Source organism: Micromys minutus, assembly GCF_963924665.1.
Source record: "Micromys minutus genome assembly, chromosome: 15".
NCBI classification, from domain to species: domain Eukaryota; kingdom Metazoa; phylum Chordata; class Mammalia; order Rodentia; family Muridae; genus Micromys; species Micromys minutus.
The window spans coordinates 53,342,413-53,358,806 of record NC_137984.1 but is presented as its reverse complement, the minus strand read 5'-3'; the positions used below and the strand labels follow the sequence as shown (position 1 = coordinate 53,358,806).

General features: G+C 41.2%; 1 protein-coding gene across 3 annotated transcripts in view; it reads left to right on the top strand.

The window, feature by feature from the left end:
* Positions 1–16,394, top strand: part of NBEA (neurobeachin) — a gene marked incomplete at its 5' end in the record, with an annotated part of 531,924 nt that overhangs the window by 358,041 nt on the left and 157,489 nt on the right. For all 3 annotated transcript variants that reach the window (XM_080929212.1, XM_080929210.1, XM_080929211.1), the window contains one exon: positions 15,990–16,126. In XM_080929212.1, the coding sequence (XP_080785338.1) occupies positions 15,990–16,126 (137 nt within the window). The remainder of the gene's footprint in view (positions 1–15,989; positions 16,127–16,394) is intronic.

Here is a 16,394-nt window from a genome sequence, read left to right as displayed (position 1 = left end):
AGAGAGAGACAGAGACAGAGAGGAGAGAGAATGGGTGAATTTTGTAAATGCTAAGTCCATAATTGATCTGCTGCTGCCATGACTGATATTGGCACAGAAAATTAACTTCCAAAAGTTAACTGCAGACCTGGATTCCAAAGTTTAATGATATAAATTGGAAACATTTTTTCTAAAAAGTAATTATAATTATTATAGTTATTGCTGTCTCAAACAGTAAAATTTAAAAATAATAATGTATTTCTTATTTATAACTTAACCTAAATTTCCTGATAGTGCTGTATACCATCTAAAAAGAATTTCACCTTACAGGAGATAGCTCTAAATTAAAATGTAAAAGATCCTAAGATCTGTGTATAGTATTGATATAATCTCATGTTCGTTTGGTTTCTCAGGAAGCATTCTGAGTCACCATCATCTACTAACAGCTCAGACATCAAATGTGCAGTGTTTTATTTCTTAGGAGATCTGTCCACAGTTTGTCTATATAAGAAGTACAACACTAGGGCTGGAGAGAAGACTCAGCAGTTAACCAGGGGACCCAGATTCAATTCCCTGCACTCTCACGACAGATCACGACTGTCTCTAACTTCAGTTCCTGGAAAGCACCTCACACAGAAATATATGCAGACAAAATACCAATGCACGTGAGATTAAAATCAATAAATGTTGCAAGAAATGTAAAAGAATGTAAATGTACAGCATCAAAGTGAATGAATAAATACACAATAAGTAGTTAACCTTATCCTGCTTCTGGGCCAGTCCACTGTCCTCTCCTCACAAGCCCCATGCTGCTGACGGAGACACAGCTGAGGATACCGCATCACAGTCTTCCCTACAGAAGTCTGTGAGAACTACAGACCCCGTGTTCTCTCCTGTCACCCCATCTCACCATCCACCAGCACATTAGCACGTAGAGGTGTGGGGCAACGCACAGCTGAGAACAGCCATGTTAGCTTCAGTAATAGTCTGTGCGCTGCCTAGGCACACTCTGTTAAAGGCTTTAGTCTTACTTTTAAACAGCAAAACTGGACCTGGGTGTTAGCTGCTTCTCATATTTTCTTTATTGTTTGGTACTTTTGACTTTTAATAGAAATGAAATGTCCATAGAGTTCTGAAGTTTTGGTGTCACAGTTTCTGTGTCTTTTCATTTCCAGCCTCCTTTCTGCCCAAGCTGTTCATCTCAAGAGGCAAGTTAAATGTATGGCTACTAATCACGCAGCTTACTGTGTTTGGAGCAAGCAGCTAATAGGATTTTAATATACAAGTATGCCAGTCAACTAAGTAATTAGTAGATTATTAATACCTTACCTAATTTACTTTAATTGCAATTTTGGTTTCTAGTGATCCACCAAAGTGAATTAGCCCAAAGATTCCATATATGCCTAAATTCTTCACCTTACTAATTATATTTCTACTTAAAATACTGAAATAAATCAATAATAAGCTAACCAAATTTAATTTAAAATGCCAATCATTTTATTTGAGACTTAGCAAGTTGTTTCTTCAAATTTTTCAATTAATTTGAAGAATAACTCAAATTTATATGAGTAGACAGGGGGATGTTGCACTAAACTGATAAAATGCCAACCCACTGGTACAATATACTTCTTTTTTTTTTTTTTAATTATTACATGGGGCTAGAGAGATGTTTAAAGCACTTTCTGGTTTTATAAAAAAAAAAAACCTAGGTTTGTTTTTAGCACCACATTAGGTGACTCACAACCATCTGCAACTCCAGTTTCATGAAATCTAAAACCATGTTCTGGCTCAGGTACATGTATAACATGAGGTTCATAAACTTACCTGTGGGCACCATTGTGTTAATTAATGTCCTATTGTTGTTAAGATACACCATGACCACAACAACTTTTAAAACGGAAAACATTTAATTGGGCTAGCTTTTAGTTCAGAGGTGTACAAGTTCATTATTGTGTCAGGAAACATAGCGGCATGAATGCAGACATGGTGCTGGAGAAAGAGCTGAGAGCTCTCCGTCCAGATCAGCAGGCCAGACTCGAGCATCTGAAATCTCAGAACCCACCCCCAACAGCACAGTTTCTCCAGCACATCTAATAGTGCCATTCCCTAGCAGTATATGGGTCCCATTTCCATTCAAAGCACCACATACATATAAAAATAAAATAAATAATAAGCCTTTAAATGAAGAGGGGTGCAGGAAGGAAGCTGGAGATATGCTCAGCAGTTAAAAGCACTGGCTGTTTTTGCACAGGACCTGCCTGAGTTCAGTTCCTTGCACCCACATAGCAGCTTACAACCTTCTGTAATTCCAGTTCCAATAGATCTCTTATGGCACCCAAAGGCACTATATGCATGATGCACATACCATATGTAGGCACTTACATATTTACAAATAAAAATAAATTTTTAAATAGTGACTCACATATTCTGACAGTAGAATTTTTTACATAGCCAAATTTCATTATTGTTACTTTCAGAATTTAGTATTACAAATTTAGGAAAGTCTACTGAGTTAATGACAGGAATGATTTCAGTTCTGTAAGTTACAATAGTTTTACTTACTGCTTTTTGCATAATAAACTTTTATTGCCATCCATTTAGTATCCAGTATCGAAAAAGATTTTTATAAGTCTAATGTTCAAACATTTTTCACCAAAAATATTCTTTTTTCTCTCTCTTCATTCTATAACCTCTCAGTGAGAAACAACGGTTCTCACTTCACAATAAGAGAACTAACATTTCACAATAGCAGAAGTGAAGCAGTTTATTTTCAGTCCCTCGGAGCAGCTATACTGGCTGAGTGAGAACAGTTTATAAACAGCCTAGCCTACACCCCTTCCTCCCTCATCTGAATACTCAGAAAGGATAGTCTTGTCATCTAGGTCTTATCCTTCCCTTTATCACTAAAACTTTGTCTTTTATTCAACAAAAATCACATGTGGGTTTGTCTCTACATTTCACATTCACAGACATATGACCTTGCAAGCAAGCTAGGCTGTTAGAATTTTCTGCTCTAAACTTTGAGTTTGGTGAAGGGTACTGTGGCAGTGTTAGCAGGGTAGCGAATAGCTAGACTAGCATACATTCACAAGTCACGTGGTTTTTCTGCACATTTGCAGCTGGATTTATATAAGCTGGTTTGATCTACCTTTGAAAATGAACCTAAAAGTCTATTTTGTACACTTCTGTTTCCTCTTAGATAAAACCCCTGTCAGTTTTAGGTCTGTTTGAAGCACTACTCACTGGCTAAGCTTGTAAGTCCTTGGAAGTTTGGACAGTTCTTGGGAAATGTTACTTAGATACATCACATATCAGTAAAAGTTGATAGATGCAATATAAAAATCATGATTTTTAGTATATTCCCAATTATACAGCCACACTCACAAGGAGAATATTCCATTGCCTCCAAATGAAGTGTGTGCCCCATGGCCATTCTCCCTGTCTGTTCTCTGCCTTTCTGGGCAAACCCCTGTGTCTTCTCTGCCTCCATGTCTTATGTGTCTTTGCATTCTGTCTGGGCCTTTCCGTGTCTGTCTCTCACTTTCAGCTCGGTTGTTGGGGATGGGCCTTGTGGAGTGTACCTGTCCTTTCTGTGAGGACTGTTCTTTGTCCATAGACTGCATTATGTCTGTTCATAGCTTAGTAGACTATTCTGTTCTTTCACCTTTGGGCTGTTGTAATGATAATGTTCTGCGTTGTTGTGCATAAGGTTTTGTGTACATGGCATCTTATTTCTGAGGACTTCTGCCTAGGACAGTAACTTAATGTCCAGCCTGCCAGATACTCAGGAAAGAGGCTGTGCGTTGATTGCCTTTGAGAGTTTCAGTTTGGCCTTTTCACAATTTGTTATCTAGAGGCCGAGTAAGACCCCAGAATGAACTTTTTGTCTTTCCTTGAATTCCACGGTTCTTAAAAGACTGCACTATCTTTGTGTGAACCATGGGGAAATTTTCTAACTCTAACTTACAAGGCCTTTACTGAGCCTTTGGTAAACTTTAGTGAATAGGAGCTAAGACTTCATAAATCCATTGGATCTGGAGGAGAGGAGGCGGTGCTGAAGGTCTTAGTTAGCCCACCTGTTTCCCTGGCCTGCTCAGCTAGGGTGTTCACAGAAAATGTCTGCCAGTGCTGGAAACAGGAGTCATGAGATGAGTCGGAGTCAGGGAGAAAGGGAGTCCACAAAGGGTGTTCTGCTACAGAGCTGAGGGTGAGGCTGGAGAATTGGATCTGGAGGAGCAGACGAGGTGAACATCTGCAGTCAGCCCACCTGCTTCCCTGGCAAGAACTTGTGATAGCAAACCTTAGAGCTGAGCTCATTTCTCCCTCTGACTTCTGCTAACTATGTCCTTATTAACTGGATGTCTCTGAAGACTTTTATAATCGTAAGGCCACAACAGCTTGCTGCTCTCAGTTAAGAAAGGTCTGTCGCATACAAAGTGTGCACCTTGAGTACTTTTTAAATAGCAGTGCTGGGAAAAGGATGTTACAATTCGAGCCATGCTTTTTACATGGATTTCTGGTTTTCAAAGTAAAAGGCCTATAATCTGTCCTACAAGTACTTTTATACACACTCTCTTACAATACCTCAGATTCAGAGGGAAGTACAAGAGTAAGACTGCACCTAGTAAGCTACATGCTGGATCCCAGGACCTTTCTCCTGCTCCCTAGAAACAGACTCTGTGGTCCTTACTCACGGCTCCTGACAACCACTGAACGAGAGAGATGGACTGGGGGTGGACATGCAGCACGTGGAAAAAGTGGAAGCCAAGACCCTGAAAAAACAAAACAAAAGAGACAGCATAATGCTACAAGCTAAGAGCTAATAGAATTTGCTTATGTTAAATAAGTTGGTGTTGGAGGCAACAGATTGTTGCGTGGACTGGGGCAAGAAAACTGTTGCTCCACATTGAGTGCAGGTCCCCCCCAGGTCACCCGCTCCCAGGCTTTGTAGCTCTAGCATAAGGAACAGAAGGCATTTGCCTGACTTAACAGCACACACGTATTTACTACGATTCTACCACTAGTATTTTTATGCAACCTTAGTTATAAGTTTAAACTAGAATCAATTTACTGATACTTGTATTCAGAGAGAGATGACTAAACATTCTGGATTCTCTAAAATGGATTTGACTAAAGATCCCCCCAACCCCACTTTGAAACGCATGTGTATTTCAAGGGAAATTTAATCCATATGTTCCTGACTCACTCACACTTAACTCATCAAAACATTGTTTAGTAAAAGCTATTTGATGTTGGGAAAGCCTTAAGAGGCTTTGTAAGTCTTTTTTTCTTTCTCTTTGAATTTAGAAGTTGCTTTGCCAGCCATAAATGGCATACCCAAAGAAAGGGTTCACATGTAGCCCCAAACAGAATTCACCAGCCACATCGAGGTGATAGTCACATGTCCATTTCTTATAAAAGCTAAAATATTTAACTTTATAACTGTCTTTTTTAATATTCGTTACAGAGCTGTAAACGAAAGCCTCATAGTTAATACCTAGTGTTCTTTGATTTCTTTCATTATTCTCACGAAGCCAGCAAGCCAGTACAGACCAGTGAGCATTTTATTGTGCTATAGTCCTGTGTTTCCAAAAAATATATGTCCTCTTCAACCGTGAGTTCTGTAGCCCATATTAAAGTACTCTTTATAGGAATAACAGTCCTGCTAACCTGACTGTAAACGTTTAAACTATAATAATACCACAATTCAACTGTGTCCATTAGACATGAGCCATGCCTCAAATCATATTTAACATTTTCACATCTTTTTTATTTTAAGAATAAGCCATCCTTTCTGAGGCTTCTCAACCCCAATATTAAGATCTTTTCTGCTTGAAACATAATTTTGTCCCTCCATCTTTCTCTGGATACAAAATTTCTTAGAATGTATCGTCATCACTAATCTGAAAAATAGGACAGTAATCAGCTAACTTAGTAGACTGTGGATGGCTGTGTATGGGGCACCAACTTTCACACGTTAGTTTTAGACAGAACATGAATGGAGATAATCATTGACTAATAAAGAGGTACATGAGTTGTGTTGCTTAATACGCTTGGGGGAAATGTGAGATAAAAGAACTGCCTTGCAGTGAACACGGTGCTCACATTAGCATCTTGGAGCAGATTGGTCTGCATTGCTACACCCACAAGTGCCCAGTCCTTACTTTGAGAGACACTCGCAATGTTGCAGTGCTTAGGGGAAAGACCACTCTCCCCTTCACTTGTACACAAGGATGAGCAAGTCCTTCTGCATGCTGACAGTGCTTTGAAGCATTTTATTCCTGTAACTTAATGCTGCACACAGAAGCCAGAGCCTGCAGAAGTCCATAACCAGAATCACTTAGCCTTGGCTACAAGTATTTGTATGGCAAACAGATTACAAATACTTATCGCAGCAGAATATCCTCTGTTCGTTCAGCTAAACAAGACTGGGGACATGAGAACAAGGAACAGGCTTAAAGGTTAAGAATCTGTGCCCCTCCAGAGAACCCGAGTTTGGTTTCCCAGCAGCTGTATTAGGTGGCTCCCTGTGACCTGTTAACTTCAGCCCAAAGAGACCCAATGCTTTCTTCTGCCCTTACTAGGCACCCACAGGAATATTTCATACACTCACAGAGACACATGTGTATGCATATTTTAAGATGTGTTTGTTTTATGTATGTGTGTTCTATCTGTATGTGCACCTGCCCACCAGAAGAGGGCATCAGATCTTGTTTTATACATGTTTGTGAGCTACCATGTGGTTGCTCGGAATTGAACTCAGGACTTTGACAAAGCCGTCAGTGCTCTTAACCCTCTTAACCGCTGAACCATCTCTCCATCGCTGTATGCATAATGTTTAAATGAATAAAGATTTGATTGATTTATAAATAAAGATAAAACAATTTAAACCTTTTAATCTTTAAAAGAGAATGAATTTGCTATCTAAATATTAGTAATTTTTTATCAGACAAAATATCCAGGCAGTTTTATAGTGATTGCAGTTTTCTTTGTTCTCTTTCATTCAAAAGTTGTTTTTCTCTCATTTTACATAACTAGCTCATCTAGCAGCTAAGAACACCCAAAGGCTTCTCTCATTCAGCTTGTTTGTGAATCAGGAATTCAAAGAGAGACTAAAAAGCAAACATAAATGATCATAAATTATATACCTAGGTTCACTTACCAAACAACATTTTCTGAGGAACGTGAATGGTGTAGACAGGTGGGAAGTTAACATTGACTGAAAGGAGGCTGCAGTAGAGGCTGAGAAGGAACAGTCTGTGGCTCAGAGTGGAGACTGAAGTTTAGAAGTTATGTTGCAGCAGTGGAAACGCCGACCCACCAGCTCAGTCTAGAGACATGGAGCAAGAAGTTTCTCTTTGTTTCTTTCCTTTCAGACCCTGTTAGTCATTTCCTCACATTGCTGCTTCTGTCGGTGCAGCTGCTGAGGGTGGTGGTGGTCCTGGTGGTGCTGGTGGTGCTGGTGGTGCTGGTGGTGGTCCTGGTGGTGCTGGTGGTGCTGGTGGTGGTCCTGGTGGTCCTGGTGGTGGTCCTGGTGGTGCTGGTGGTGCTGGTGGTGGTCCTGGTGGTGCTGGTGGTGGTCCTGGTGGTGCTGGTGGTGGTCCTGGTGGTGCTGGTGGTGCTGGTTTTTTGAAACTTTCAATTGATTAACAAATCAGTTAAGTGGACTATTACCATCTATATTGTTGAGTAGATTTAAAGAACAAAGGAATAAGGGGCCAGCAAGATGGCTCAGTGAATTAAGACACTTGCCACCAATCCTGACAGGCTGAGTTCAGTCTCTAAACCTGGCATCAGAAAAGACAAGAACCAATTTTGACAAGCTGTACTCTGAACTCCACAAATGTACCATGGAATGCACATGTGTGTTTGTGTGTGTGTGTGTGTGTGTATGTGTGTGTGTGTGAGAGAGAGAGACAGAGACAGAGAGACAGAGAGAGTGAGACAGAGAGAGACAAAGAGACAGAGACAGACAGAGACAAGAGAAACAGAGACAGAGAGAGAATACACACACGATTATGTAATTACTTTTTAAAAATTAGTTTACAGTAGCAGATGCCAGGGAAAAAAACTAGAAAAGGCAAGAGCTGGAAGGATGTGTAGACTGTTAGCCACCATTTTCTAAGTCCTGATTCATACTTCATTCCAACTGGATGTGGTTATCCAACCAAATCAAATATAACAAATACTGGACTTTATTTGTAAGCCATGGCGACACAAGGAATAAAAACACACATGATCGCCTCCCTGCTCTCGAGGACCTGTTTGCTGAGCCATGTGTGAAGGCCAGATTGGTTAGATATACAGTGTTTTCAAAGGAATATATTAACTACCGAAAGTTAGAGAGCAGAGTTAGGTTGGCGTTTAAACCACTGCGGTCACCCAGGCAATAGGTAATACAGAGAACAGAGAGCTCAGACCAGCCACAGAGCTCCAGGAAACAGCAGGCGTTCAGCCAGTGAAGAGAGCTGTCAGCAGCACTGCAGAGGCCAGGGCAGAAGACAGCAGGACAGTCCTGTGTCACGGGCATCAAAGCACTGCTTCTGCAACTTCAACCATCATGTTCCTTGGAACACAGGTACTTTCAAAGCCACCACACAAACAATCCTCTAGGAAAGTGTGTCTGAAAGATTCTACTAAAATCAAAAGATAACACGTTTTTGTTTTGTAACTTGTTCTTATTAATCATAGTACATTTCCCAAACACCCTGGCAACTGGCCAGGCTGGAGTGTAGCCAAAGAACTGAACAGGAGAGAAAAAAACTGATGTTTAACCTTGGCAGGCCTGGCGAGGGCACAGATAAGACAGAAGCTGAGGTGGCAGGGGAAAGTGACACCAAGCGCACAGGCAGAGAGCAGCTGGCTTGCACAGGAAGGAAGAAATCAGTTCCAGAAAGTGGACAAAAGGAGATCAGGGTAAGTCATGTGCAGAAAGCCTTCAGCAAGGGAAAGACATCAGGACAAGTACAACGTTTAATTTTTCTTCAAAATAGGAATATTATAAACCAGCATGGATGCTTGTAGAGAAGTGTTTCTCAACGGGATCACAACCCCTTTGTGGGGTCACATATCAGACATTTACATTATGATTCATAACAGTAACAAAATTACAGTTATGAAGGAGCAAGGAAATAATGTTATGGCCGGGATCAGCACAGCGTGACCACTGTGCCACAAGGCCGAAGCTCTGGGAAGGCTGAGACCCACGGGGACAGAGAAGGACCTTCCCAAAGAGGCCATGTGTGTGCCCCTGTTCTCCACAGGGTCCACACCCGCCAGCTCGGACATACGAAACTAAGTGTGCTTTCCCGGTGCCAGCTTTTCCTGCTCCCGAGACAAACATGGTTCAGGCTCATCCCAGTTACAGCTGTGCGTTCATCACAGCTTATGGAATTGCAGACGAGCAACTACACCCCCTCAGTGGAAACTGTTAGCTTCAAAGAATATCTGCAGGGTTCTCCTCTAACTCTTTTTTCATAAGAGGTAGTACACGTAAGGGTCTATAATTCAAACAAATTTGGACTGCTATGCACTAGTTGAAGGACCTTTCTAAACTACCTTCTTTCTTATTTTCTCATCTGCAAAATGGGGACAACGGCACTAGCAGACAGCATTGTTGAAAGGAATAATAATAAAGATTAATTCATGCACTGTGCTTTATATGGTGCTCAGATGACTCTTCTGTCTATGGCATAATCACTCATGCACAATTCTTTTTCTAACCCCATACTGTAAGGTTCTTCTTTATGAAATTCATGCCTTATACACTACTGTATTCCCTCTAGTTCCCATAAGAATACAACACACAGCCATTACTTTCAGTTGATTGCACAAATTAAGGGATGCTGGTTAAGTGCCTTTATATATAATTTCTAAAGAAAGAACAAATATCATGCTGAGAAAATGGTAGCACTTATAAAATTATGCTATGTTGATGAATAATATATATTGGGTATAATAGAATAATCAAGTATAATTCCCAACTGGATTTTAGTATAGTTTTAAAGTTTTATTTTCTCCAGGAGTCAGTCTCTCTTATGCTTTTAAAGGACAATGTAAAATAAAATATAGAGAACAGTATTTGATATGTTAAGTAATGTTTACTCTGACATACAAATGAAACCGTGGCATGTACCATTTTCTGTGTAAAAGGGACAGTGCATTCTCTGAGAGCATTCTGGCTTCCATTAAGAAAATATGCCCACCTTAAAGTTGCTTATGTGAGCAAGAGGAACAGATGAGTAATATGTTCAGTGACTTACAAGAGTTGCAGTGGAAATGTGCCAGAAGCCCTGGGAACAGACAGGCCAGCATGAGCCCAGACTAGATTCCAGAGACCCTTCAAGCTTCTGCTCCCACAGATCTCAGTCACATCCTCGGGTTTATTCACAGAGCTAGTCTAGTGGAATTTACTCTTTCCAGATACAACATGGCATCCTAGTGCCATAAACCAGTCCTAATTCAGAAGATGAAAGATATCTCCCATATGTTCAACTAATTGTAACATAACTGGAAACACAAATCTCATCCAGATCACCTGGAAGAGCAAATTAGCACACAAGCTCTAAAACAATCACTGCTTTTCGGTAAAGTTTGTGTTCTGGACATCTCAGTACTTTGTTACCTAGACGATGTGCTTTTAAAAGTGTTTCTTCTGCAAAATCTGTGATAAGCATTGTAGAAAATATACTCTTCTTCTGAGCACAAATATTTACCTGAATGAATTGGGAGATATAACTGAAAGAATAAGGTTAGAGTTGCCAGATTGTCTCTTAGTGCCTAAGATTATCCAGTGTAGGCACAGTAAGTAAGATGGAGCTTTAGATAACATCAGTATTAAGTAAGTTTTTTGCCATGCTAAAAAATTATGTTAAAATGAAATCTTGAATTTTATATTTTCCACACCTGTTTCAGACTATGCGGTAAGTTATCTCTTTCCAGAGACAGATATACTCGGGATTCCAGTGATGAGTCGTATGTGCTCTTAAGGATCAAATAGTCATCTCTCGAAACTAGAGAATGTGGGGATGATACGTTATTGTTAATCTCAGTCTTTAAGACAGAACTCAAGAAGTCACCAAGAAACATCAGAGCTGCTTTTCTGGGTACCAGCTGGTATACCCATGGTGGAACCGTTTGAAGGTGCCGTGTAATGAGTGTGCTGGAGGAAAATATTACTAAGATTGAAGTGCACAAGCATTAAAAATATTCCGTGGTTGTTGAAGTCATCACTTTCTAGTTGAAGCTGAAATGTCCTATGGAGTTTTGAAAATGTTTACAATGTCTATTAATTTTGGACCAGTATCAATCAGTAAAACCTCCACGTCTCTCCTTGAGACACTTAAGAATACCTGACACACAAGGAACTGTCTTAGATAGAAATTTAAGGTTCTCAGTATTGTTCTGAGCGCTTTCCCCTCTCCCAGTCACATAGCAAGCATTTACCCTTTATTTTATTTACCCTTTACCCTTTATTTTACTGTTTCTGTTCTAAATTATTGGTACAGAAGAGAGTGTCAGGTGTGCTGACGCTGGGGTTACAGGTGACTGTGGATCGCCTGATAGAAGTGCTGGAAACAGAAATCGGGGTGTACTCTTAACCAGGCGCCACCTCTCCAGCTCTTTTCTATTTATTGGTGTTGGTGGTGATGGTGGATTTTTGAAATAGGGTTTTTCTATGTACTCATGGGTGTCCTAGAACTCACTCTGTAGAGCAGGCTGGCCTAAAACTCAGACATCTCAGTGCCTCTCCCTGAACTTCTGGGCTCACCTCTGCTTCTTAATGCTTAAAGCATTCCTGGGATTTCAAAGTTCCAACCTCTCCTTCCCTGTGTGCTTCTGAAATTTAATTCTTGAAATTAAAGCCTTTCTATCTTTTTTCTTAGATTTTTCTCCTAGTTTTCCTCACAATATACTTTTAAAAAGTAAAGATTTCATAAAGTAGTCTTGGTGGTAGGTGGATTGGCCACATTCGGTCACTGACACTTTCATTTCCTCAGAAATTCTGTCACATTACAGAATCAACTGTGAAGATTTGTTGAGTTTATATTTGAGTCTTAATTTTTTAATCATCCTAAATTCATGACTTTTACATTAGCTAAATGTAAGAAATACCAGAGCCAGCCAATTGTGGTATGCCTTTAATCTCAACACTCACAGATCTTTGAGGCCAGCCTGATGTACAAGAGCAAGTTCCAGGACAGCCAGCGATACACAGAGAAGAAACCCTTCTCAAAGAAGGGGAGAGGAGAAATATCAATTGATTCCAACATACATTGCAACTGCACATGCCCTAAATAGGGTATTTGCTAGCCATACATCTTATCAAATAATTCTAACAGTGCCAATTTTAATTGAACTTCAACATGTTTAACTCCATATTCTTTGTGCTGTTAGAACTGGAAAATGAGGTTTAGTACTGACTGCAAATGTAGTTGTCACAATTGCCTTTTGATAGCTGGAACTCTGTACTCTGTTGACCCTGACAAAACGTGATTAAATTCTGCATCAGAGCAAAGAAGGAACAGTTTTGACTTGTGGGAGCTGGCCTTGGTGTTTCTAGGAGCTGGTCTGGGGGTTGACGCTAAAACAAAGTGCTCCTGAGCTGAACATAAACATCACAGAACACCATCATTCTTGATGTCACAGTAGACAAGATGATAATTTGATCTAAGCTCAGACAAAAACAAGGCCATGGGACACTAAACACCCCCTCTCCTGGTTGAAGTGGGTAAATGCTGCTTTCCAAATACAGCCTTAGCATGCTTCTAAAACATTATTAAAGTACCCAATCTCCAAATGATCTGCTTCCAGCAGATTCGACTGCTCAGCAGTCTGCCTTCATGAGTCATGAAAGTCTTCAAATCCCTTTATCAAGGCCCTGATTCTACAGTTAGTTCTTTGCCACCCAGGACCCCAGAGTTACCAGTCTTCTCCCCTTACAGTGACAGTCAGCCAATGGCTCTGCTGCAGGTGCATACCATTATGACATCTAAAACCCAGCATTGGGCTGTAGCCAAATGGAGGTGGAAAAGACCGTTGTAAAGTATAAGTTTCTTTTAAGATGCTAATGTGGTTTTATTAAGATGTCTTAGCTTGGAGTTTTGATATTTTTCAGTAACACAATCCAAACTCATGAGTATTTAGCATTCTTTTAGATTATATTCCAGAGATGGGCATGATGTTGCACACCTGTATCCCAGCACAGGGAAACAGAAGCAGAAACCAGAACAGCCAGGGCTGTTATACAGAGAAACCCTGTCTCAAAATAAAATATAGTCCATGGGCATCTCTACAGAGAAACCCTACTTCAAAATAACAAAATACATTCCTCCATGGGCATATATGCATGTCCCACACATCAGTACACAGGTTTGCCATCCCCATAAAGAGCCATGGCTCCAAAGCGAAGCTCCTCCCTGATTCCCGATGGTGTTGGTTCTAGAATAATGGCCAGTGACACCCCTAACGTTTCCTTAAAAGCAGTCATGGGTCCATAGCCAATGTAAGAAGTAATAACATTTTCTTTTACTTTTATCACTATTTATGGTAGAGTTTTAAATGATTTTATGTGCCAGTACTACATGCATAGGCCTTTTACGTTCTGTAATTCTGCTCTGTGAGTGCTGGGGACATTATTGTAATTCACTGTGATTATTAGGGTAGCTATTGGAATGGATGTATTTACAGCCAGTTCCCAGTTCACTGTACCAAGCAAAGTTCAGGAGGTTAAACTCCTGGTGCTGAGGAGGGTAGCTAGAATGAACCCCCTGGATAAGCATCTTCTGACTCCCTTCAAAACACTGTTTGGGGAAAGATCCCAGGTTTCTAAATCACTCTGTGCCATATGGAAAACATGCTGACTTGTGATTGTGCTTTATGTAAACATTTTAATATAGGATCCCTAAAATCCAGAGGGTCCCCTAAGGGGATTAAAGCTAATCCCCTTTCTCTCTTGCCTCAGCGGATTAACCCTGCGCCGCCAGTGGCTGCTCTGCTCCCTGGAGGCTACAACAACAGAAAACCAACTCTGTGCTCCTCCAACAGTCCACGGAATTGGGAGTTGTAATTGGAGATTTGCAGGGCTGGGAGAACATACTTCTAATGTTAAATATTTCGTGATGTGTCTTTCTTAAAGAAATTATTTAATAAACTCCCAGAAAACCTTAACTCAATAGAAGAAACGGAATAGAATCTTAGGAAGTGCTGTCTTCTTTTAGAAATGTGTTCCCAGCTAAAAGCTCCGGGGCTGTGTATATATAATTCATGCTCATTTGAGTAAGTCAGAGTATAGCTTGGATAACTACTAGATTCCTGATCTCTTTTTTTCCCAACTTCCCTAATTTATTGTTTGAATATGTTAAATTACTTTTTAAGAGAAGAACGCGGCTCGCCATTTTTTAAATGTTTTTGACCATTGTTGTTCTCCAAACGTCAAGAGTCTGAAAACCTAAAGCATGGTCGTCAGTGTTTAGAATGAACTTTCCTGGAGATTTTTCCCAAGCTGAAATTGTTTAAGACAGCCTGTTTCAGATGCGAATACAGTGACCTTTTCGGAAGGGGAACCTGGAAACCATAGCCTCCCAACAGCGCTGCGGTGGTGCAAGGGTTAAAGGAGCGGTTCGAACCCGCTGGCGGGCGGGCGGGCGGGCGGGCGGGCGCGGGAGATCCGAGGAGGGCCCGGGAGGCTGGAGGCGCCGGCCAGCGCGGACCCTCCAATAAACACAAAGGAGGGCCTGGGGAATAGAAACCCAAATCCACTTGTAATCGTACAAGAGATTCGGGCATAATTACTTGAGCAACCTAGATTAAGATTGATGAGCCTTTAAAGTGGCGCTCAGACCGACCGCCTCGCCTCTTGGAAGAAAAAAAAAAAAAAAAAAATCCGGAAAGCGGTGCAGGAGCCAACTCCGCTGTCCGCTGCCGGGCGGCCGGAGCCCTGAAGGCGACCCACAGAACCGAGTCGCAGACTCCGTGAGCCCTGCCAGTGCCGGCCTAGGCCTTGCGGGTCTCTCATTAGAAACCGCGGGCAGGACCGCGGCTCCTCGCGCTTTCCCCGCTCTGGTCGGGCCTGCGCGGGCAGGACCTCTCGGTCGCCTGCCTCCTGCTGTGTGCAGCAGAGGATGGTTTTAATGGCTGGGCTTGTTTTGCTCTCAAACATAAAAATCATCATCAAAGCCCGCATAATTTCTGAATTCCTTGTGTGTTATTCTAGACCAATATCAGAAAGAGGAATTTCAAGTAATGCCCCCTCGAATCAGTACTGTAATTGGGGAAATTCGAAGTATGAACAATTTCTAAAAATCTATTGAGTCTCAATTTATCTGGGTCAAAAAACTGTGAAATTGCACTTTCCCCCCTCATTTTCAAGGATAATTTTTTTTCCGTGTTTTTCTTACATTTTCATCTTTAGTGTGCTGTAGTGGAAAACGACGCACAGGAATTTCGTTATTTTCTTCACAGAATCACAGTAACCATGCACTGCGGCCAGTGAATGTGTCCCACCTGAGAACACCAAAACTAAAACAGTCCTTATGTAACATGGGATTTGTACGTTTAGCTGCTTTCCCCTTTTGCCTGGGTAGAGCAGCTGCCAGAAGGAATGTCTTAGGGGATGGTTGGTCTTTTCGTTCCACTGCCTAGGGTCTCTTGGAGAGTGCTCCATGAAATAGTGAGGCACCTAAGCATCCCTTCTGCTCTGCATTTGTAAGTCCGATAATGGCAGTGCCTCACCACCCACATAGATTTCTATAGAGCGGTTCCAACGTGTATGTTATTGGGTCTTTTATTCAAAACCCTGGCCTCTTGAGTTTTTATAGAATTGTTCTAGTCTCCTTTTAAGGTACGGTATAAATGCTAAACAGACTTTACCTAACATGAAAAGACCTTGTATAAGGTAGGCGCCATTTTTCCTAGCACTGTTTTTCAAAATAAAATCAGGCCATACCCTCTGGGAGAGAGTTTGGAAGTGTCAGAAAGGCCCAGCCTGACCCACTGCCCCTGTCTTGCAGGCCCTGTGGTTCTCAGCACCCCTGCCCAGCTCATTGCTCCTGTGGTGGTGGCCAAAGGAACCCTCTCCATCACTACAACGGAAATCTACTTCGAGGTAGATGAGGATGATGCTGCCTTCAAGAAGATCGACACAAAAGTGAGTTAGAGTGATTCTGCACAGCATCTGTAGCTTTGATGGCAGATGTGGTTTTCAGTTTTGCTTGATTCTAAGTGACCAGAGAGGTAGACACATTCTCGTCTTTCTTACAGAAAATAAAATGAATGAAATAGCACATGGTTTCTTTCAGAACTGAAGACTATATTAATGAGCTTAAATCCTGTATTAACGGAGCATGTGCAATTGAGTGGTCTTATGTGCCTTTGTGTACACTTGGGCAGATTTGGTGGTTAAGCCAGTTGTTTCA